Consider the following 25,008-nt stretch of genomic DNA (forward strand, 5'->3'; position numbering starts at 1 on the left):
CCTGGTTATACCACTGCTCTCCCCACCCACCCCCCCACCCCGGGTTATGCCACTGCTCCCCTCCCCTCCTTCCAGTTATACCACTGACCTCCTCCACCCCCCCCCCCCCGGGTTATACCACTGCTCTCTCCCCCCACCCCGGGTTATGCCACTACCCACCTCCCCCCGCCTCCCAGTTACACCACTGACGACCCCCCCCCCCGGTTATACCACTGACCTCCCCCTCCCCCACCCCGGGTTATACCACTGACCTCCCCCTTCCCCCCCCCCACCCCCCGGGTTATACCACTGACCACCTCCCCCCCTCCCGGGTTATACCACTGCTAAATAATGTCTTATTTATACTCCGTACAGAAATCTGAGTCACATCGATGGGTGATCTGACTGAGAATACCAGGCAATTTCTTTCCTCAAAACCGGTGAAAAATAACTCCCTTTTATATCAATGACAATGAAGGACTTTTTTTTTTTAAAACACTCTCCTTACCCAGATCCTTCCTCCTTTTAAATTCGTTAATATTCACATTGATTTGCTTCACTGCTGCGAACGCATCTTGGACTGGTTTGCGATCTGCGTGTAAATCTGGGGTCGAGTTGAAAAGCTCACTCAAAAGCAGCGGGTATTTCATCACTCGTTGTACTGGTTTAATAAGCAGCGATCCCATGTCCAACAAAGTAGCTTTCCCTCTGGAAACAGAGACACACAAACAGAAACCGTTACACGGATAACGGGATTCCCCCTTATACTTACAAACAAATAATTACAGTCAAAGTTTTACATCCTTTCGGATTGTTAGGAACAGGAGTAGGCCATTCGAGCCCATTCAATCAGATGAGGGCCGATCTCTATCTTACCTCCATCTACCTGCCTTGTTTCCGTAACCCTCAATACCCTTAACTAACAAACATCTAACGATCTGAGTTTTGAAATTTTCAATTGACCCCCGGCCTCAACAGCTTTTGGGGGAAGAGAGTTCCAGATTTCCACTCCCCTGTGTGTGAAGAAGTGCTTCCTGACATCACCCCTGAACAGCCCTAGCTCTAATTTTAAGGTCATGCCCCCTTGTTCTGGACTCCCCCCACCAGAGGAAATAGTTTCTCTCTCTCTCTACCCTATCAAATCCTTTAATCATCTTAAACACTTCAATTAGATCACCCCTTAATCTTCTATACTCGAGGGAATACAAGCCTAGTCTATGCAACCTGTCCTCATAATTTAACCCTTTTAGCCCCAGTATCATTCTGGTGAATCTGCACTGCACCCCCTCCAAGGCCGATATATCCTTCCTGAGGTGCGGTGCCCAGAACTGAACGCAGTGTCTCCAGATGGGGTCTAATCAGAGCTCTGTACAGCTGTAACATAACTTCCACCCCTTTGTATTCATCAAATACTGAGAACCCTCCATTGGTGAGGAAGAGGCCACAAATGTTCGATACCAAGTGAAGATAATGGGGTAACTTTAGGAATCAAGACTCCACCCCCGGCAGGAAGCCTCACTTAGACGGGAGCAGTGATTCGAGACAGGGCTACATCGCTACAGGGCATCTTCCAAGACCCTATCCTCCGTCTGGCAAGGGTCTACGCCCAAAGAGGGGCCGTGCAAAATTACCCCAGTCCGAAAGGTTAATTAATTGTGTGGTGTCAATTTTATTCACACCGCATGCAAAAATTGATTGAATAGGAAGCATTCCTACAGAGTAAGATGAAGCAGAAAAAAGGGGCATATGACAGATGTCAGGTTGATAACACGAGTGAGAACCAGGCAGAATATGGAAAGTTCAGAGGGGGAGTGAAAAAGGAAATAAAAGGGGCAAAGAGAGAGTACGAGAATAGACTGGTGGCAAACATAAAAGGGAATCCAAAAGTCTTCTATAGACAGGTAAATAGTAAACGGATAGTAAGAATAGTGGTGAACGGTTGTTTTTCAGACTGGAGAGAGGTGTACAGTGGTGATCCCCAGGGGTCGGTACTAGGACCACTGATTCTCTTAATATATATTAATGACTTGGGCTCGGGTGTACAGGGCACAATTTCAAAATCTGCAGATGGTACACTTCAAAAGTACTTTATTGGCTGTAAAGCACTTTGGGACATCCTAAGATCATGAAAGGCGCTATATAAATGCAAGCATAAAATCAACCTTTTCGAGCGTTGCAACAGAATGGTGAGATGACATTTCTGGCGACTGAAAATGGATCCCAGTGAAACAAATATGGGACTATATATATCACTCAGATAGCGGGCGATTTCTTTGGGACTGGAAGGACCTGACAGAAAACGAGAGGGGAAAAACTGAAGGAAGAGCACTGAGGTGAGGCGGAGTTGGATAAGTACCTGCTGCAAAATGTGGGTACAAGCGGGAATCACGGGATATAGTTCCTTGATTCTAAGACCTGCATGTTTCTACGTTGCTGGTTAGTGAGTGAAATCACTCACTCTCTTGGGATATGCACAGTGGATCCCATTGCTGATGGCACATTGCAAGCGTTCTGACACAGGTGTGAAAGAGACACAATTCACACGTGATGGAGTCCATTACACATTTAACGATTGTACAATGCTGCATTCTGTTTATTCCAGGCAGAAGTCTTTTTTTTACATTTCACACATGACCTTCCCATATTGTTCTGAATTCAGATCTGTCACTCAATTTCCTTTCAGAAAAGATTTCACTTTTGTTGTTATTTTATACCAAATACTTTTATTTAGAGAAAAAAAAAGCGATAAATTGTAAATTAATGATTTGATAATGAGCCCAAGTTATAAAGTCCTGCCTATTTTGGTGGGTTACCAAAATATTTGCTCAGATATTTTGAGATTACACTCCTGAGTTAATCACGTTGCCAGGCAAACAAATGATGATTGACAGCCACAGAATAAAGAGAGGTTATTGCTAGTTAAAGGACTAATGCATAAATCATAGTGTGCTTAGGGATAAAGGGAACATGGAAAGATAAGGGGAAGCATATAATTCTTTTTAAATAAAAGGGAATACTTACTGCTCCTGATATAGTTTCCTAATTTTAAAAGAAATAAACCATAATTAAAACAAGTATAAAAAGAAATTTAAATCAAAATATCAGCAAAAATAATAATACAAGTTCCAGACTCTAGTTTAACAAAAGACGTATTACTAAGTATCACAGTGCATGTTTTAAGACCATTGTGTGTGTATTGATACACTCAAGGTGATTGATCCTTTGAACTCAATAAGCACTTACCGGTCAAAAAAAGAACATAGTTTAGATGCAATGGAAAGTATTCTCAGCGTCCTGATCATTCTGCCTAAAACCCAAGTTTAGTAAACAGGCACTTCCTACTTAGGATTGCCAACTCTACTTGGAGGCATTCCTGGAGGTTTAATCATGTGACGCCTGCAACTTTTATTGCCTTTACCGTATAAAGTTCGGGTCCCCTGTAGTCGGTTACTTTTGCTCGTGGTTTTGTGCCGGCAGCTGTTGTACGAGAGCTTCCGAGAACCAGGAGGCCCCTCGTCAACAGGGGAAGAAGGGGGGGACACCGAGGGCGGGGGGGGGCGGGATAGAGGGCGGGGGGGGGGGACACCGAGGGCGGGGGGGGGCGGGATAGAGGGCGGGGGGACAGAGGGGGGGGGGGACAGAGGGGGGGGGACAGAGGGGGGGGGACCGAGGGCGGGGGGGGACAGAGGGGGGGGACCGAGGGCGGGGGGGGGGGGGAACACCGAGGGCGGGGGGGGGACGACACCGAGGGCGGGGGGTGGGGGACTGAGGGCGGGGGGGGGGGGGGACACTGAGGGCAGTGGGTAGCGGGGGGGGGCGGGATAGAGGGCGGGGGGACAGAGGGGGGGGGGACAGAGTGGGGGGGGGGTGACAGAGGGGGGGGGGGGACACCGAGGGCGGGGGGGGACACAGAGGGCGGGGGGGGGGGACACCGAGGGCGGGGGGGGGGGGGACCCCGAGGGCGGGGGGGGGGGACCGAGGGCGGGGGGGGGGGGGGGTGGGGACCGAGGGCGGTAGGCGGTGGGGGACGGACCGAGGGCGGGGGAATGATGGGAAACCAGAAGTGGGAGGAACTTTGATTTCACTGGTAACTAATGGTAACTCACTGAAATTGCACTGATAACTAATAGTAACACTGGTAACACTTAGATTTCCCTCATGACCAACAGTAATACAATAACTCACTGACAGTCTATATGTAACTGGTAGTAATAGGTGTAATGTCCTGATATTCACCCTGAAACCAGAGCCAGAATCCCCCTGCACTGCACAAGGTGCGATTAGGCTCTCCAATCGATGCCACTTTTAATAGGGCCCGATCTCTGGTTCTGTGTGAAGGAGACGACTCTGGACCGGGGGCCTGTGACACAGCCGATCTATACTTGGACTTCACACGTCAAAACTGCACCCGCACCCCCCAGTGTCCTGTGACATTACACATGTGTTCTCTCCAATAACATCGCAGGCCTGTGCTTAAAGCGTAAAGGCCTCCGGGGAAGTTAATGCCCCATTCCGGGAGATTTGGCAATCCCATTCCTGTTCCACTAGTCTCAGCTTCCTTTTGGTAAAGGCAACTCACTGAACTACATAGAATTTACAGCACAGAGACAGGCCATTCGGCCCAACTGGTTTATGCCTGTGTTCATGCTCCACACGAGTCTCCTCCCTCCCCTCCTCATCTCACCCTATCAGCATATCCTTCTATTCCTTTCTCCCTCATGTGTTTATCCAGCTTCCCCTTAAATGTATCTATGCTATTCACCTCAACTACTCCTTGTGGTAGCGAGTTCCACATTCTCACCACTCTCTGGGTAAAGAAGTTTCTCCTGAATTCCCTATTGGATTTATTAGTGACTATCTTATATTTATGGCCCTAGTTTTGGTCTCCCCCACAAGTGAGAACATTTTCTCTGTGTCGATCCTATCATTATCTTAAAGACCTCTCTCAGGTCTAAAAGAGCCCCAGTCTGTTCAGCCTTTCCTGATAAGTATATTCTCTCAGTTCTGGTATCATCCTTGTGAATCTTTTTTGTACCTATTCCAGTGCCTCTGTATCCTTTTTATAATATGGAGACCAGAACTATTCACAGTGCTCCAAGTGTGGTCTATACAAGTTTTGATGTGGAGATGCCGGTGATGGACTGGGGTTGACAATTGTAAACAATTTTACAACACCAAGTTATAGTCCAGCAATTTTATTTTAAATTCACAAGCCTCCGAAAGCTTGTGAATTTAAAATAAAATTGCTGGACTATAACTTGGTGTTGTAAAATTGTTTACAACTATACAAGTTTAACATAACTTCCCTGCTTTTCAATTCTATCCCTTTAGAAATGAACTACAACTGACTGCGGTTGGTTTGAAAGAAGTTTTGAGCTGTTGTCCCCTGGGGACTGGGTGGAGATCTCCCTCGCACACTGAAATCAGGCTTATTTGCTTCCACCAGCAACCCCCCCACCATCACCCGAGGTTGCAAACGGCCTGGTTCAGCCTCAGTGGCCAGGGAGAGGGAAGGAGTCGGTGCCTAGGGAATGAACACTGCCTCTTCAGCCTTATAAACACAGATGTTACTACAAGTGTCATGCCACAGGCAAGGCAAGTAAAGACACGTTTAAGTGTCAGCAATGTATCTTTCTCAAAGAGATGAAACTAATAACGGAGTGGATTAAGGAACAAAGCCAATAAAGCATCTGACACCTAATTCTACCCTTTCAACAGGAATTCACAGTGATCAAAACCCATTTCTGTTGCAATACCTTCCACACTTTTTAACTAACACATCCAGTGAAGCTAATAGAAAGGCAGGACTCTTTCACTAGAGGCAGGCGGTTGAATCAGACGGAGCAGATCGCCCGCCCTTTATAGAACCCTTCCACCACATTACCGCCCGTACAGTGAAGCAAACATTGTTCTCCCATAAAGTCAATTCATCTCTAACGGGTTGCAATATGTACAATTTGTGCACAATTTGATAGAATCATGGAAAATAGGAGCAAGATTAGGCCATTCGGGCCTGCTCCGCCATTCAAAATGATCATGGCTGATCGTCTAACTCAGTACCCTGTTCCCGCTTTTTCCCCATATCCCTTGATCCCTTTAGCATTAAGAAATATATCTATCTCCTTCTTGAATATATTTAATGACTTGGCCTCCACTGCCTTCTGTGGTAGAGAATTCCACAGGTTCACCACCCTCTGAGTGAAGAAATTTCTCCTCATCTCGGTTCTAAATGGCATACCCCGTATCCTGAGACTGTGACCCCTGGTTCTGGACTCCCCAATTTATTGTGGCCATTTAAAACAAAAGAAAGACTTGCATTTATATAGCATCTTTCACGACCTCAGGACGTCCCTGGGTGCTTTACAGCCAATGAAGTACTTTTGAAGTGTAATCACAGTTGTAATGTAGGGAAACACAGCAGCCAATGTGTGCACAGCAAGATCCCACAAACAGCAAGGTGATAATGACCAGATAGTCTGTTTTAGCGACGTTGGTTGAGGGATAAATATTGGGACAGAGAGAGCTCCCCTGCTCTTCTTCAAAATAGTAGATGTGGGATCTTTTACGTCCACCTGAGAGGGCAGACGGGGCCTCGCGTTACCAAAAGACGGCACCTCCGACAGTGCAGCACTCCCTCAGTACTGGCACCAGGAGTATCAGCCTGGTTTATGTGCTCAAGTCTCTGGAGTGGGATTGTGAACCCATGACATTCTGACTCAGAGCCGCGAATGCGACTCACTGAGCCACTGCTGACACATTTACCTCATAAAACACCAGTTACTTACTTCAGAGCGTCAATTTGGTTCCTTAAATGCCGCCGAATTTCTTCATCTTTGTCGTAGGCTTCAAGCAAACTGTTGGCATCGTCGTGGTGATAACAATAGATTTTATAGACTTCTTCTAAAGGAGTTTTAATCTGCAAAAATATTTCACCTATTTAAAGAAACGAAGATAATAATTAAAGTCAAAAGAACACCTGGAAACTGGCTAAAACCTTCCCTTATACATACTAGAAAATAAATAAAACCTGCAAGAACATGCTTAACTGATCTCAGCCAAAGCAACAGTGATAAATTTTGGCCTCTTGTGCATTCCCCACTCCCTTCGCCCCACCATTGGCGGTGACTCCAACTGTCTGGGTTAAAAGCTCTAGAATTCCCTCCTTAAACCTCTCCACCTCTCCCTCCTCCTTAAAACTCTTTCAACAGGCTTTTAAGTCCCAATGGTTCCTTCTTTTGGCTCAGTGTCAATTTTTGTCTGATTAAAATTCTGTGAAGAGCCTCGAGATGTTTTAGTATATTAAAGGCGCTGTACAAATGCAAGTTGTTGATGTTATTACATTTAGTTTTAGATTTGTGTCAGCCGTGGCTCAGTGGGTATCAGTCTCACCTCTGAGTCAGAAGGTTGTGGGTTCAAGTCCCATTACTTGAGCACAAAATCTAGGCTGATGCTCCCAGTGCTGCACTGTCAGAGGAGCCGTCTTTTGGATGAGACTTTAAACCGAGGCTGCGTCTGCCCTCTCAGGTGGACGTAAAAGATTCCATGACACTATTTTGAAGAAGAGCAGGGGGAGTTCTCCCCGGTGTCCTGGGGCCAATATTTATCCCTCAACCAACATCACTAAAATACAGATTATCTGGCCATTACCACAGCGCTGTTTGTGGGATCTTGCTGTGCACAAATTGGCTGCCGCGTTTCCCTACATTACAACAGTGACCATATTTCAAAAGTACTTCAATGGCCGTAAAGCGATTGGGACGTCCTGAGGTCGTGAAAGGCGCGATATAAATGCAAGTTCTTTCTTTCTCTACTGGTCTGAGCTAGGTGGGAAGAAGAAAACATAAAAATCAATTAGAAGACTTGCTCCTGTCTGCTTCCAGTGATTACCCCCCTCCCCCTTCCCTTCTCCCCCTCTCCCCCCGCCCCATACAGAAATTGTTTCACTGTTAGTTTGGGCTTGACTGTGATATCCCCCTTGGTGAGAAACCTACTGACACTCACTATCTGGTGTCCACACGGGAAAATTGGGGAGAGGTACCAGAAACCCCTGGAACCATAACCTGGCATTAATTAACTTACAGTCATTCCAAAGACAATTAAAAAGGTTCAGACAAGAGGGAAATGATTGCACTGAGATGTGAATGGGGCTTCAGACAGCTCGTCCATCCAATATACCCTCACTCAATGTTGCATTTTCAGTTATTGACACAAAAGGGAGGGGAAGGATTTAAAGACTGACACCACAGTTCACAGGGTTTATAGCGGGCGCGTTGGCGTTAACACCATTTGCCCGCTATACGCGACAGGCGGTTAAAACCAAAAAGGCGAGCAACCAACATATCTTTTAAAACCAGGCGATCTCCATTTAACAGCAGCCTCTCCCTAATTGTTGGCATCCAGAATCTCATCACTAAAGGTGATCGCACTTTTACGAGGTGCAAAGAGCTGCTTGAAGACCCGACTTTGTCTGAAATCAGCAGAGCTTTTTAAATGGGTAATTACGGGGTAAGTGCTCATTAAACCGCCCGAAGTACATTATAAGCATGCGCCATTGTAACTGGCTCCTGCAGTCCTGGCAAACAATTGGCGCCATTTGCCCGATTTCGGCGGCTGCCTGTGGTAAGTGGGGTCGGTGTAAGTGCCGGGGAGGGACGTCGCACCCAATGGATCTTCTGAATTAAGCTCCCATTTCGCGTGAACGAAAGAGGAGGGAGGTTTAAAGATTCAAACTATTTCTCATTTTCCCCGTCGATTGTCAATCAAATGCATAAGGGGCACAAGTCCCAAGTATAAGGGGCACTCATCTCGGCCCAACCGCAACTATGATGAATTCTGGCACAAGTTCCAACATAATACTGATGTGCTGACCTTGAGTTGAATTCATTGAAAAAAATATATAATTCTCTGAAAGTGTAAGTGCAGATGTGTAAAGCTGTAAAAAAAAAAGGCCAACAGCTTTTTGGGCTTTTATATAGAGTACAAGAGTAAAGAATTAACGATAAATGTGTACAAAACATTGGTTAGGCCACAGTTAGAGTCCTGTGTTCAGTTTTGGGCCTCCCTTTATAGAAAGGACATTAAAGCCATGGAGAGTGTACAGTGTAGGTTCAAGACTAATGCCAGAGATCGCAAACTGTAGTTTTGAGGAGAGACTTGAGATACTGGGATTATTTCCACTGGAACAGAGAAGGCTAAGAGGAGATTTAATAGAGATTTTTTAAATGATCATAGAATCATAGAATGGTACAGCACAGAAGGAGGCCATTCGGCCCATCGTGCCTGTGCCAACTCTTTGAAAGAGCTATCCAATTAGTCCCACTCTCCTGCTCTTTCCCCACAGCCCTGCAAATTTTTCCCCCTTCAAGTATTTATCCAATTCCCTTTTTTGAAAGTTATTATTGAATCTGCTTCCACCGCCCTTTCAGGCAGCGCATTCCAGATCATAACAACTCGCTGCATTAAAAAAATGTCTCCTCATCTCCCCCTCTGGTTCTTTTGCCAATTACCTTAAAATTATGAAGACCGTGATAGAGCGAATTGAGAAAAACGATTTCCTCTGGAGTTAATAATGAGGGGTCATCAATTTAAAATTGCGAGTAAGAGAGTGTAGAGGGAGGTGAGGAGAAATTTATTTGCACTGAGTGCTATTGGAGCATGGACTACTTTGCCACAGAGAGTGGTTGAAACAGAGACTGTTGAAACTTGTAAAGAAAACTGGATAAATATTAAAAGCAGAGGCAGATACAGGGCTATGGGGACAGAACGGGGCAGTGTGATTAGTTTTGGATTGCTCCAGCAAAATGTCAGTGCAGACAAGTGGACCAAAGGGCCTCCTTCTTCTCTGTAAGCATCCACGGTCCTTATAGAGATGTATGATTGTTAAACACAAATATATCCTAGGTCACTGCTTACATACCAATCATTTGCATTTCTGGCTCATCCTCTGTGATAGCATCCTCCAGCATTGACAAGAGCTTGGCAGATATCTGATGGACCGATTCAATGTTACTGAACAGACCATCCACATCGAGGCCCTCCATCTGCAGATACAAATCCAGGTCAAGTTACATAAGACACACTACAACAAGGACAACTTTTTCTAGTCTTAGTCCAAGTGAAGATGAAGGCCTCTGATTCAGAGTCCAACGGGATCCTGTTTGTAGAATATACCCACCAACTGTGGTTTTGGCTGTGATGCACAATTAGACAGTCCTATTGTTTTGAAAATAATTATTAATTACTTATGCCATGTCTTAGTCCTTTCTGTGAGGTTATGCTACTGCAATGCAAGATTGAAATGAATGGTGAAGTGTCTCCTCATCTCCTTGAGCCACAGAAATATAGTTACATAGAGTCCACAGCACACAAACAGGTCATTCGGAACAACTGGCCAATGCCGGCGTTTATGCTCCACACGAGTCTCATCCCACCCCTTTTCGTCTAATCCTACCAGCATATCCTTCTACTCCTTTCTCCTCATGTGGTTATCTAGCTTCCCCTTAAATGCATCTCTGCTATTTACCTCAACTACTCCATGTGGTACCGAGTTCCACATTCTCATAAGAACATAAGAAATAGGAGCAGGAGTAGGCCATACGTCCACTCGAGCCTGCTCCGCCATTCAATCAGATCATGGCTGATCTAAGACCCCAACTCCACTTTCCCGCCCGATCCCCATATCCCTTGATTCCCCTAGAGTCCAGAAATCTATCCGTCTCAGCCTTGAATATATTAAATGACTCAGGGGGCATCCACAGCCCTCTGGGGTAGAGAATTCCAAAGATTCACAACCCTCTACGTGAAGAAATTCCTCCTCATCTCAGTATTGAATGGCCGACCCCTTATCCTGAGACCACGTCCTCTAGTTCTAGACTCTCCAGTCAGGGGAAACAACCTCTCAGCATCTACCCTGTCAAGCCCGCTCAGAATCTTAAATGTTTCAATGAGATCACCTCTTATTCTTTTAAACTCCAGAGAGAATAGGTCCATTCTACTCAATCTCTCTTCATAGGACAACCCTCTCATCCCAGGAATTAATCTAGTGAACCTTCGATGTACTGCCTCCAAGGCAAGTATGTCCTTCCTTAGATAAGGAGACCAAAACTGTACACAGTACTCCAGGTGAGGTCTCACTAAAGCCCTGTACAACTATAGTAAGACTTCCCTACTCTTGTACTCCAGTCCCCTTGCATTAAAGGCCAACATGCCATTTGCTTTCCTAATTGCCTGCTGCACCTGCATACTAACTTTTTGTGTTTCTTGTACGAGGACACCCAAATCTCTCTGAAGACCAACATTTAATAGATTCTCACCATTTAAAAAATATTCTGTTTTTCTATTCTTCCTACCAAAGTGAATAACCTCACATTTCCCCACATTATATTCCATCTGCCACCTTCTTGCCCATTCACTTAACCTGTCTATATCCCTTTGCAGATTCTTTGTGTCCTCCTCACAGTTTACTTTCCCACCTAGCTTTGTATAGTCAGCAAACTTGGATACATTACACTCGGTCCCTTCATCCAAGTCATTAATATAGATTGTAAATAGCTGAGGCCCAAGCACTGATCCTTGCGGTACCCCACTAGATACAGCCTGCCAACCCGAGAATGACCCGTTAATCCCTACTCTCTGTGTTCTGTCCCTTAACCAATCCTCTATCAATACCAATATATTACCTCCAACCCCATAAGCTCTTACCTTGTGAAACAATCTTTTATGTGGCACCTTATCGAACGCCTTTTGAAAATCCAAATATATTACATCCACTGGTTCCCCTTTATCTACCCTGCTAGTTACATCCTCAAAAAACACGATTTCCCTTTCATAAAACCACGTTGACTCTGCGTAATCATATTATGATTTTCTAAGTGTCCTGTTACCACTTCCTTAATAATGGATTCCAGCATTTTCCCGATGACTGATGTTAGGCTAACTGGCCTGTAGTTCCCTGTTTTCTCTCTCCCTCCTTTCTTGAATAGCGGGGTTACATTTTCTACCTTCCAATCCGCTTGGACTGTTCTAGAATCTAGAGAATTTTGGAATATCACAACCAATGCATCCTCTATCTCTGCAGCCACTTCTATTAGAACCCTTGGATGTCGGCCATCAGGTCCAGGGGATTTGTCGGCTTTTAGTCCCATTAGTTTTTCCAGTACTTTTTCTCTTAATTGTTTTAAGTTCCTCACTCTCATTTACCCCATGGTTCCCCACTATTTCTGGTCTGCTTTTTGTGTCTTCTACTGTGAAGACAGCTACAAAATATTTGTTTAACGCATCTGCCATTTCCTGATTCCCCATTATAATTTTTCCTGTCTCAGCCTCGAAGGGACCAGCGTTTACTTTTGCTACTCTCTTCCTTGTTACATATTTGTAGAAACTCTTACAATCCGATTTTATATTTCTTGTTAGTTTACTTTCATATTCTATTTTCTCCTTTTTTATCAATTTTTTGGTTGTCCTTTATTGGTTTCTAAAACTCTCCCAATCCTCAGGCTTATTACTCTTCTTGGCAACATTAAAGGCCTCTTCTTTCAATCTAATACTCTTCTTAACTTCTTTAGTTAGCCACGGGTGGATCACTTTTCCTGTGGAATTTTTATTTCTCAATGGAATGTATACTTGTTGAGAATATTGAAATATTTCTTTAAATGTTTGCCATTGCTTTTCAACTGTCAAACCCTTTCATTTAATTTTCCAATCTACCTTTGACAACACGCCCCTCATGCATATGTAATTGGCTTTATTTAAGTTTAAGACTAGTTTCTGACTTAAGTACGTTACTTTCAAACTCAATGTGAAATTCTATCATATTATGATCACTCTTCCCCAGGCGTTCTTTTACTGCGAGATTACTAATTAACTCGCTCATTATATAATACAAGATCTAAAATAGCCTGTTCCCTGGTTGGTTCCATGACGTATTGCTCTAGGAAACAGTCTTGAATACATTCCATGAACTCGGCCTCCAAACTACCTTTATCAATTTGATTTGCCCAGTCCATATTAAGATTAAAGACCAAAATGATGACTGCATTTCCTTTGTTACAAACTCCCATTATTTCATGATTAATACTCTGTCCAACAATATTGCTACTATTAGGGGGCCTATAAACTACTCCCACTAGAGTTTTCTGCCCCTTAATATTTCTAATTTTCTCCCATATTGATTCTACTTCCTGATCCTCCAAGCCAAGATCACTCTCTGGGTGAAGAAGTTTCTCCTGAATTCCCTATTGGATTTATTAGTGACTATCTTATATTTATGACCTCTAGTTTTGGACTCCTCCACAAGTTGAAACATTTTTTCTACGTCCACCCTATCGAACTCCTTCATAATCTTAAAGACCTCTAACAGGTCACCTCTCAGCCTCTTCTTCTTCAGCCTGTTCGACCTTTCCTGATAGGTATAACCTCTCAGTCCTGGTATCATTCAGGCAGTGCTCTTGCCCCAAGTCTTTCTATGGCCTCATGCACTACATCTGGCCTTGATGATCACTACCAGAACATCAAAAGCGTCAGGTTGGAAGATTTTTTTTACGCAGAGGGTTGTTAGGACATGGAATACAGATACACAAATCACTGAAAGGAGTGACGCAGGTTAATAAGGTCATAAAAAACCAAATAAAGCATTGGAGTTCATTCCTAGAGGGATAGAATTGAAAAGCAAAGAAGTTATGTTAAACTTATATCGAACCTTGGTTAGACCACACTTGGGGTACTGTGCACAGTTCTGGTCTCCATATTATGAAAAGGGATATAGAGGCAATGGAGAAGGTGCAAAAAAGATTTGCAAGGATGATACCAGAACTGAGAGATTATAACTATCAGAAAAGATTGATTGTCTGCTGTTTTTTTTCAACAAACTCTCTCAGAACAGCTGAGAACTGTACTGTTACCAGTTCAACATTATACACCTGTCAATCATTAGTGGAAAGGACGGGCAAAGGAAAGGAAAGTAAGAGAAGGAAAGAGAAAGGCGATGTAAAGGAATATCTTGTACATATGCTGGTCAGAACTGTAAATGAGTTGTGTGTGCACATATACATAACTGGTCCAAAGTCAGTTCAGCCCTGCATACACATCTGTGATTCACCAATGACGCTCTGTTTTTCAATGGGTACTATCACTGCCCTTAACCCACATTACAACAACAACAATTTGCATTTATATAGCACCTTAACGTAGTAAAACGTCCCAAGGCACTTGACAGGAATGATTATCAAACAAAATTTGACACCTGCATAAGGAGGTATTAGGACAGGTGAGAGGTAGGTTTTACAGAGCATCTTTAAGGAGGAGAGAGAGGTAGAAAGGCAAAGAGATTTAGGGAGGGAATTCCAGAGCTCAGGGCCTAGGTGACTGAAGGCACGGCCGCCAATGGTGCAGCGACGAAAATTTGAGATGCGCAAGAGGCCAGAATTGGAGGAGCGCGGAGATCTCGGAGGGTTGTAGGGTTGGAGGAGGTTACAGCGATAGGGAGGGGGCGAGGGCCATGGAGGGATTTGAAAACAAGGATGGGAATTTTAAAATCGAGGCGTTGCCGGACCGGGAGCCAGTGTAGGTCAGCGAGCACAGGGGGTGATGGGTGAACGGGACTCGGTGCGAGTTAGGATACGGGGGCAGCAGAGTTTTGGATGAGATCAAGTTTACAGAGGGTGCAAGGTGGGAGGCCGGCCAGGAGAGCATTGGATTAGTCAAGTCTAGAGGTAACAAACGCATGAATGAGGATTTCAGCAGCAGATGAGCTGAGGCAGGGGCGGAGACGGGTGATGTTACGGGGGTGAAATGAGGTGGTCTTGGCGGTGGAGAAGATATGGGTGATTGCCGCCACCTATTGGAACGAGCACAGCTTTGCTCCCCCCGTGAAAAAGAATTTGACAAAGGTAATAATGTGGAGTTTGCTTTGACTCTTAAAAGGCCAATTGATCAGCAAAATATTAGAGCATTAAAAGTATGATGATAAAGCTAGCCTACAAAGATGAAAAATCAAACTTTGATCCAAAAGGTTAAAAAATGCCATGAGAATATTACCTGTTTCTCTCTCAGGGGTTGAACAACTTTCGTGATGAACAGCTCCAGATCATTCAGGTGATCTTTTTCAGTCTGCACTAGTTCTTCAATGACCTTTGACCTCCTGCGCATCATCGTTTGCCTCTGCTCCTTCGGGTCGAGTGTTGGGGTCACTGGCACTTCCGGAATCGCATGAGGAGTCATCTTAGCTGGGTGTTTTTTTGTTGGAGGGGGGGAAAGAAAGGAAGAAACATTACAATCTACGATCAGAGAACGCTGGGGAAGTGGTTCGGAAACAGCAGTGACTGTACCAAAACATAGGAACAGAAGTAGGCCATTCAGCCCCTCGAGCCTGTTCTGCCATTCAATTAGATCATGGCTGATCTGTATCTCAACTCCATGTACCTGCCTTGGTTCCATGATCCTTAATACCCTTACCTAACAAAAAATCTATCCATCTCAGTTTTGAAATTTTCAATTGACCCCCCCAGCCTCAACAGCTTTTTGGGGGAGAGAGTTCCAGATTTCCACTCCCCTTTGTGTGAAGAAGTGCTTCCTGACATCACCCCTGAATGGCCTAGCTCTAATTTTAAGGTTATGCCCCCTTGTCCTGGAATCCCCCCACCAGAGGAAATTGCTTCTTCCTATCTACCCTATCAAATCCTTTAATTATCTTAAGCATCTGAATAAACCCCATAATCTTCTGTACTCAAGGGAATAAAAGCCTAGTCTGTGCAACCTGTCCTCATAACGTAACTCTTTTAGTCCCAGTATCATTCTGTTGAATCTGCGTTAACAAAAAAGTTAAAGGTCATTACCTCTAGTGTGAGAGTGGTGAGAATGTGGAACTCGCTACCACAAGGAGTGGTTGAGGTGAATAGTGTAGATGGATTTAAGGGGAAGCTTGATAAACACATGAGGGGAAAAGGAATAGAAGGATATGCTGATAGGGTGAGATGAAGAGGGGAGGGAGGAGGCTCTTGTGGAGCTCAAACACCGGCATAGACCAGTTAGGCCAAATGGCCTGTTTCTGTGCTGTAAATACTATGTCATTCTTATGTAAGGTCTGGTGAAAGGCTAATTTAAGACTAATGTCAGGAAGTTCTTCATGCAGAGAGTGATTAACATAGGAATGGATTTGCAGGTAAAGAGTCATTCAAGAAATAGTTGGTACTTGTGATAGGGGACTGTAGGTTTTATGGATGAATGAACGAAGATCAGTTGAATGGCCATTCTCATCTGTATTTACCCTATTGTCTTGTGACTAGACCTTTCTTTGAATAAAAATGGAAAAACAAATATTTAATCAAGAAAATGTATTTAGTCTTTGTTGAAAGTAAATCAACAACAAACGTCATTTGAGAGAGTTTGCTATCGCTGGAGATACAATGACCAAATACCACGCTCAGTGATAACCAGTGCATGTCATAGACTTTCTGTAACCAGGGCTACACACACACAGAGGGACAACTGGTCTGCTGAGCTTTGAACTCTTGTCCTTTCATCTCTGGATCCCAAGTTTACATTCAACCTGACTGATGGGTTGAAAGTCTGTATCCCTGCCAGTTATAAGTGAAATGAGATTGAGCAGTCACATTACAAGTCCCCAATGGAAACTTCACCTGACGAAGGAGAAAGCCTCCTAAAGCTTCTGATTTTCAAATAAAACAGTTGGACTATAACCTGGTGTTGTAAGATTCCTTACATTTGTCAACCCCAGTCCATCACCGGCATCTGCGCATAATGGAAAAGAAGCCATCGCACAAAACCAGCAGGCATCAATAATTCAGCGCTAAAACTGACAAACGCAGTCAAAAAGAACAGAAGGGTAACTATCGCAGTAAATGGAAAATATCACAATGTTGCACTAGTAAAGAAAGAACTTGCGTCTTTCAAGACCTCAGGATGTCCCAAAATGCTTTACAGCCAATACTTTTGAATTGTTGTCACTGTTGTAATGTAGGAATCATGGCAGCCAATTTGTGCACAAACAGCAATGAGATAATGACCAGATAATCTGTTTTTTTGTGATGTTGATTGAGGGATAAATATTGGCCGCGGGGACACCAGAGAGAACTCCCCGGCTCTTCTTTCAATAGTGCCATGGGATTTTTTACATCCACCTGAGAGGGCAGACGGGGCCTCAGTTTAATGTCTCATCTGAAAGACGGCACCTCTGACAATGCAGCACTCCCTCAGTACTGCACTGGGAGTGCCCGCCTAGATTATGCGCTCAAACCACTGGAGTGGGGCTCGAACCCATAACCTTCTCAGGACTCAGAGAGATACACCCACTGGGCCACAGCTGACACTAGGTTAAGTACAATGACTTCCTTATGTCACTTTTAAATGGAGATGGATAGGGTTGATCAGACTAGAGAGCATGCATTTAAATCTGAAGACAAAGTGCTAGGCTAAATGGCAAGAAGTATTACTATGTTCAACAGGGCAACAAACTATCAAAAACACATGATGGGTGTGGATTCATTGAAAGGGAACTTGGCCTGTTCTTGAAAGAAGAGGGCATTTGCGGTTATAGATGGTAAATTGCCAGTCTGTTGGGATTATGAGGTGTTGCAGGCTACCACATTCTCCTGGAACCTTAATCGAATGCCATAGGCAGTTGGAGAGGATTTTCATTGAATTCGCCGCAGGTATTTTTTCTATCTCTGTTTTCTCACCTCTTCCTCCGGGAGGTGGTGTGGTTAGTGGGATGGGATGGGAGGGTGGCGTACAAGGGTGCAGCATTGTCTGGATGGAGTTGGAAGGTTCTGATGGGGGTTTTTTTTTTCTTGTCCTTCTCCTACGTTGAATGGAGCAGGTTCTCTTTGTCTTGGCCCCTATTTATATGACCTGGAAGATTCCACAGTGCAGCAGCAACATCAAAACCAAGACCAAGCATGCACCATTCTTTTCAGAAGCTTTGCCCTGATACCATGTTTGAAACTCTTTGTGTCCCTAAAATTTACCAAGTCAAAGATCTTTCTGCTCGAGGGCATTACCTGAAGAAATGGAATCAAACATCTTAAATCGAAATGACTTTCTCAAATGGACCTTCCCCTGTATCACATAGGGGTGGACTTAAAGTCATCAATCAATAAGAAGCTTTTATCAATAAAACTAACTAAATAATCATAGAATGATTTGAAAGAGCTATCCAATTAGTCCTACTCCACCACTCTTTTCCCGTAGCCCTGCAAATTTTTCCCCCTCAAGTATTTATCCGATTCCCTTTTCGAAAGTTATTATTGAATCTGCTTCCTTTCAGGCAGCGCATTCCAGATCATAACAACTCGCTGCGTTAAAAAAATGTGGCTAGATCTTGACTATTTTAACCTTGTACGTCATAGTGGGAGATATAGAGCCCCTCGAAAATGTTCATAAGAGGGCCAGTAGATTAATACCTAGTTTAAAAACCCTTAGCGATCACGAGAGGCTGAGGGAACTGGGTACTTTTATTCTAGAAAAGCATAGACATCGGGGAGACTTTACATCGAAGTTACAGAAACAGGCCATTTGGCCCAACTGGTCTGTGCTGGTGTTTATGCTCAACACAAGCCTCCTCCCTCCCTATCAGCATATCCTTCTATTCCTTTCTTCCTCGTGTGTTTATCGAGCTTCCCCTTAAATGCATCTATGCTATTCGCCTCAACTACTCCTTGTGGTAGCGAGTTCCACATTCTCACCACTCTCTGGGTAAAGAAGTTTCTCCTGAATTCCTGATTGGATTTATTAGCGATTATTAGGGTCAAGAACCAGAGGACACAGATTTAAGGTGATTGGCAAAAGAACCAAAGGTGACATGAGGAAAAACTTTTTTTACACAGCGAGTGGTTAGGATCTGGAATGCACTGCCCGAGGGGGTGGTGGAGGCAGATTCAATCATGGCCTTCAAAAGGGAACTAGATAAGTACTTGAAAGGAAAAAACTTGCAGGGCTACGGGGAAAGGGCGGGGGAGTGGGACTAGCTGGATTGCTCTTGCAGAGAGCCGGCACGGACTCAATGGACCGAATGGCCTCCTTCCATGCTGTAACATTTCTATGATTCTATCTTATATTTATATCCCCTAGTTCTGGTCTCCCCCGCAAGTGGAAACATCTTCTCTACGTCTACCCTATCAAACCCTTTCATAACCTTAAAGACCTCTATCAGGTCACCCCTCAGCCTTCTCTTTTCTAGAGAAAAGAGCCTCAGCCTGTTCAATCCTTTCTTAAATTTCAAAATATACTTTATTTCATAAAATTTAAGGATACTCACAGTTCAAAGTAAATACCACAATTACAATTTAAAATAATACAATACAGATCGTACACACTACGATCCCATTATTATAATACAAAACACAGTAAATATCTACCAATACATTCTGTACAATACAAGGTGGGATGGTCGTGCACGGTGGCCTTTCCCCATAGAGCCTTTGTGTAGGTCGCACCTTGCTTCAGTGCGTCCCGCAGCACGTACTCCTGGACCGTCGAGTGTGCCAGTTGGCAACACTCAGTCATGGACAGCTCCTTCAGCTGGAAGACCAGCAGGTTTCGGATGGACCAAAGGGCCTCCTTCACCGAGTTGATGATCTTCCAGCAGCAGTTGATATCTGTCCCGGTGTGCATCCTGGGGAATAGTCCATAGAGCACAGAGTCCTGGTGTTACCGAGCTGTTGGGGATGAACTGCAACAGCTACCAACTCATCTCTCTCCACACCTTCTGCGTGAAGGGGCAGTCCGCCCAGAGATGGGCGATGGTCTCGTCCCAGCCTCAGCCTCGAGGGCAACTCGCGGTGATGCCAAGATTGTGTACATGCAGGAAAGACCACACTGGAAAGGCCTTTCTCACCACCATCCAAACTACATCCTGTGTCTGTTGGTCAGTTCCGGTAACGAGATGTTCTGCCAAATGGCTTCGACCGTCTGGTTGGGGAACTGCCCACTCAGATCCACCCTCTCCTTTCCCTGCAGGACCCCCAGAACTTTCCGTGTCATCGAATTATCTGACGGCCTTGTGGTCGAAGGGGTTCCTCTTCAGGAACTTCTCCACCTGGGACAGGTGGTGGGGTACGGTCCAGCTGGACGGGACATCCTAAGCCTGCTCGGCCAGTGTGGCCAGACCCAGCCTTCTCAGTGTGTTGGACAGGTAGAAACTCAGCACGTAGTGACACTTGGTGTTTGCGTACTGGGGCTCTACACGCATCCTGAGGCAGCCGCACACAATGGTGGTCATCAAGATCAGGGCAGCATTGGGGACGCCCTTCCCCCCCTTTGTCTGGGGGCTTATACATGGTGACCCTGCAGACACGTTCTACCTTGGACCTCCAGACAAAGTGGAAGATAGCTCGGGTGACTGTGACGGCGGAGAATTGGCCAGACCGTGGCCATGTAGAGCAACACCGCGAGTACCTCAGACCGTATCACCAGGTCCCCGCCCCCCCCCCCACAACACACACCAAGCTTCTGTTTGACCTTGGCATCCCGTTCCTTCCAGTTCTTGGTGCAGGCCTGGGGCCTCCAAACCAGATCCCCAGCACCTTCAGGTAGTCGGACCTGACAGTGAAGGGGACAGAGGATTGGGTCTCCCTATCAAACCCATTCACAATCTTAAAGACATCTATCAAGTCACCCCTCAGCCATCTCTTCTCGAGAAAAGAGCCCCAGCCTGTTCAATCATTCCTGATAGGTATAACCTCTCAGTTCTGGTATCATTCCTAATAAATCTTTTTTGCACCTTCTCCAGTGCCTCTATATCCTTTTTACAATATGGAGACCAGAACTGTTCACAGTGCTCCAAGTGTGGTCTAACCAAGGTTCTGTACAAGTTTAACAAAACTTCCCTGCTTTTCAATTGTATCCCAATGAACCCCAGTGCTTGGATTGCTTTGATTGAAGCATTAAAGTGCGGACAGATTATTCAAATTCGATAAATTAGGGAGAACAAGGGGGATATGTGTACAAGCTGCATAAGCAGAGAACTAGGTTAGATGTCAGGAGGTTTTCTGTTCCCAGAAGGTCAGTGACCTTTGGAATAAATTGTCGGCTAGTGCAGTGGGTCCAGATTCACAACAAACAATCAAAAAGGGAGCTGGCAAAGTTCCTGGAGGAGGCTGATATCTCTGCATATAAAAAGGTAGGTGAGATGTTGGATACTGTACCTTGTGGTCACTGGCATCTACTGGAACTCGTTTTTTTGTTCACCTTTTCTCCCTGAACTGGCTTAGGGTATTTTTTCCCCCATCTGTTTTTTTTAAGCCTCCTCCAGGAGATGACAGGGTTAGTGGTGGATGGGGAAACACTGAGTGCCATGTTGCCTAGTTGCAACACAGCTGAATGGGACAGCACAGAAGGAGGCCCTTCGGCCCACCGTGCCTGTGCCAGCTCTTTGAAAGAGCTGTCCAATTAATCCCACTCCCCAGCTCTTTCCCCGTAGCCCTGCAAATTTTTCCTTTTCAAGTATTTATCCAATTCCCTTTTGAAAGTTACTATTGAATCTGCTTCCACCGCCCTTTCAGGCAGCGCATTCCAGATCGTAACGAAGACTCTGATTTGCATATTTAAAGGGCCTGCGTCCTGAAGCAGGTGACCTTTCCGACACTCAGCAGTTGACCCCTCTGAAAGTTATAGCGAGCCAATGGTTGGCGATAACGGGGCAGGAAGCCCACTGACCCCTTTTTGAGGCCCGTTACTACGGAGAACCAGAGGGCACAGACTAGTGCAGCACAGAACCAGAGGGCACAGACTAATGGAGGCTCTTAGCAAGAGTAGTTGAGACAATATCATTTAACCTTTTCAAAACAACTGTCAAGGCCTTGGAGAGGGTGCAGAGGAGATTTACTAGAATGGTACCAGGGATGAGGGACTTCAGTTGTGTGGAGAGACTGGAGAAGCTGGGATTGTTCTCCTTAGAGCAGAGAAGGTTACGGTGGAGATTTAATAGAGGCGTTCAAAATCATGAAGGGTTTTGATAGAGTAAATAAGGAGAAATCGTTTCCACTGGCAGGAGGGTCGGTAACCAGAGGACACAGATTTACGGTAATTGACAAAAGAACCAGAGGGGAGATGAGGAGAATTTTTTTTTTATATATGCAGCGAGTTGTTCTGATCTGGAATGCGCTGCCTGAAAGGGTGGTGGAAGCAGATTCAATAGTAACTTTCAAAAGGGGAATTGGATAAATACTTGGAGGGGAGAAAATTGCAGGGATATGGGGAAAGAGCAGAGGAGAGTGGGACTAATTGGATAGCTCTTTCAAAGACAGGCATGATGGGCCAAATGACGTCCTCCTGTGCTGTAAGATTCTACAAGTTTCTCTTTCGGGATACAACAGGTGGTTATAAGGATAGGTATAGTCTGGAGCTGATCAAATGCCCCAGTGTTCCTGCGTTGTTGTAGCACTGCCTGAGGGACAGCAGACTATGGGTCTAATGATGAAGATGTTGAAACTGATAGATAGGCTGCAAATCTGTTTGATAACTTTTGGGATCAGGAAGTATTTATTCAGAACTTTCTCTCATTAGGTTAAATGTATTGAGAAGTCACCACGCGGGAGGAGAAGGCTTGACGGGGTGAAAGGCTTTTTCTCATTCCACACTTTCATAAATTCATATTACCATAAATAATCTATCCATAAATAAAAGATAGACACCAATAAATCCAATAGGGAATTCAGGAGAAACGTCTTTACCCAGAGAGTGGTGAGAATGTGGAACTCGCTACCACAAGGAGTGGTTGAGGTGAATAGAATAGATGCATTTAAGGAGAAGCTGGATAAACACATGAGGGAGAAAGGAATAGAAGGATATGCTGATAGGGTGAGATGGAGTAGGGTGGAGGTTTGTGTGGAGCATAAACAACGGCATAGACCTGTTGGGCCGAATGGCCTGTTTCTGTGCTGTTAAATTCTATGTAATTCTACCCATATTAGGTAGGCTAGTCACTTTTCACATAACTAAAAGGAAAATGGAATAAGCTGGGTGTAGACTCTACCTGCCGACCTTCGACAGAACTGCACATACTGGAGAGAGCTTCAAGTGGGTAACCTCTTGGGTTTTGAATAACCACTAGGTGAATTCTAGCTTTGTTCGAGAGGCTTATGTTTTCAGCTTAACCCCTTGCTTGGCATGTTATGCCCTTGTAACGTACTCCAGCTGATGTGTTATCCTACATAGAAACATAGAAAATAGGAGCAGGAATAGGCCATTCGGCCCTTCGAGCCTGCTCCACCATTCAATATGATCATGGCTGATCCTCTATCTCAATACCATATTCCCGCTCTCTCCCCATACCCCTTGATGCCTTTTGTGTCTAGAAATCTATCCAGCTCCTTCTTAAATATATTCAGTGACTTGGCCTCCACAGTCTTCTGTGGTAGAGAATTCCACAGGTTCACCACCCTCTGAGTGAAGAAATTTCTCCTCATCTCAGTCCTAAATGTCCTACCCCGTATCCTGAGACTGTGACCCCTCGTTCTGGACCCCCCAGCCAGGGGAAACATCCTCCCTGCATCCAGTCTGTCTGGCCCTGTCAGAATTTTATATATTTCAATGCGATCCCCTCTCATTCTTCTAAACTCGAGTGAATACAGGCCGAGTCGACCCAATCTCTCCTCATACGACAGTCCTGCCGTCCCAGGGATCAGTCTGGTGAACCTTCGCTGCACTCCCTCTAAGGCAAGTATATCCTTTCCTAGGTAAGGATTTACCTACATTTAACATTCTTTCATCAACCGTGCGATGGTGTGATAGGACGCTTGCTTACAACAGCAAGGATTGTACAATTGAATCCTGATAATGTACAACTTGTTTTGTCAAGAAATGTTTTTTTTTAAGAAAAAAAGGAGGGGAATGGAATATTTTTTCCACACGCATTGTAAAGATTAGTTACTCCCAGATCAAATTATTGTACAGTGTCAAGCTCCCTTTACACCCTCTATCCTTTTCCAATCCCCACCTGCATACTTCCCAAGTGATAACCTATTCTTGATTGTTGCCAGGTTGCCTAGCAATTGCTTAATGAATCACGTCAAGAAGAAAAAATAAATCACAACAGGGACCTTACCATAGAGAAGATGCAGGTTTATGCTACTCAGTACTGAGCAACACCAAATCAAGTTGCAGGCTGCTCTGGATTTCCCCCTCACCTCTCCTCCCAGCTAAAGAGGCTGGGGACTAAAGGTCCAGGCCCTACTGGTGCACTTCTGGGGGCGGGGGGGGGGGGGTTAGCAATTGGGCTGGGACCTGGACACTGGCTCCAGCCTCCACTGGTAGTTTCTGCAAGGACACGTTTGGGACAAAACCACCCCCTGCCCCAAACATTGTTCCTGATGCCTTGGGTGGAGGCGGTCAGGGCCCCCGGGGGAGGGGAGGGGAGGGGAAGGGAATTCCCATTCCGGGATGGGAAGTACAACAGATCTCGGCCCGGCGCAAGTGGCTGGGGATACAGGTCTGGTCATCCCCTCCATCCCATAATGACAATCACCACCTGTGAGGAGAGACCAACCTCTTTCAAAAGGAGACAGAAGGGGCCTTTAAAAATTTCCAATCGAGCTGGGGCTGCGAGCAGAAGAGCAGGCGGCTGCCCTATTCCACCTTGGCACGTCCCCCCACTCTGACGGGCCTCCAAGATGGGTCCATAATGACGCAGGCAAATGAGGGAACCTCACCCCAGCTCTGGATAGCGCAGCAGGGTCAGGGGTCAGAAGTTCTTGCTGGGCACTCCCCTTGAGGTCGTAGGGAGGTCCGTGCAAAAACTGCATTGCTGGCCCATACAGAATTCACCCCTCCCATAGCCAATATCCAGTTCCTTGGGTGGGGGGGTGGAATCTCCACTGTTGAGCATAGTCCTTGCCTTGGACTTCCACATGTGACTAATTGAGAATCCAGATGTGGCTAATAGCAGTTTCGCTTAGTAACCAAAAAATGAGTATTAGGCACCATCGCTGGGCATGTGATTCTCAATTCTGATTTGCACAGCATGTGCATGTAAATTTTAACCTTTTTGTGCGTTTGTTTGGCAAAATGGTAAAACGA

General features: G+C 45.1%; 1 protein-coding gene across 1 annotated transcript in view; it reads right to left on the reverse strand.

Moving 5' to 3' along the window:
• The window catches only part of arhgef38 (Rho guanine nucleotide exchange factor (GEF) 38), a 70,078-nt gene that overhangs the window by 28,672 nt on the left and 16,398 nt on the right, over window positions 1–25,008 (reverse strand). Inside the window, exons 2-6 of the mRNA XM_067984577.1 lie at window positions 15,013–15,200; window positions 9,896–10,019; window positions 6,765–6,912; window positions 3,001–3,018; window positions 488–687 (exon numbers count right to left, since the gene is read on the reverse strand). Of these exons, the coding sequence (XP_067840678.1) occupies window positions 488–687; window positions 3,001–3,018; window positions 6,765–6,912; window positions 9,896–10,019; window positions 15,013–15,200 (678 nt within the window). The remainder of the gene's footprint in view (window positions 1–487; window positions 688–3,000; window positions 3,019–6,764; window positions 6,913–9,895; window positions 10,020–15,012; window positions 15,201–25,008) is intronic.

This window comes from Heptranchias perlo, chromosome 1 (assembly GCF_035084215.1).
Source record: "Heptranchias perlo isolate sHepPer1 chromosome 1, sHepPer1.hap1, whole genome shotgun sequence".
NCBI lineage: Eukaryota > Metazoa > Chordata > Chondrichthyes > Hexanchiformes > Hexanchidae > Heptranchias > Heptranchias perlo.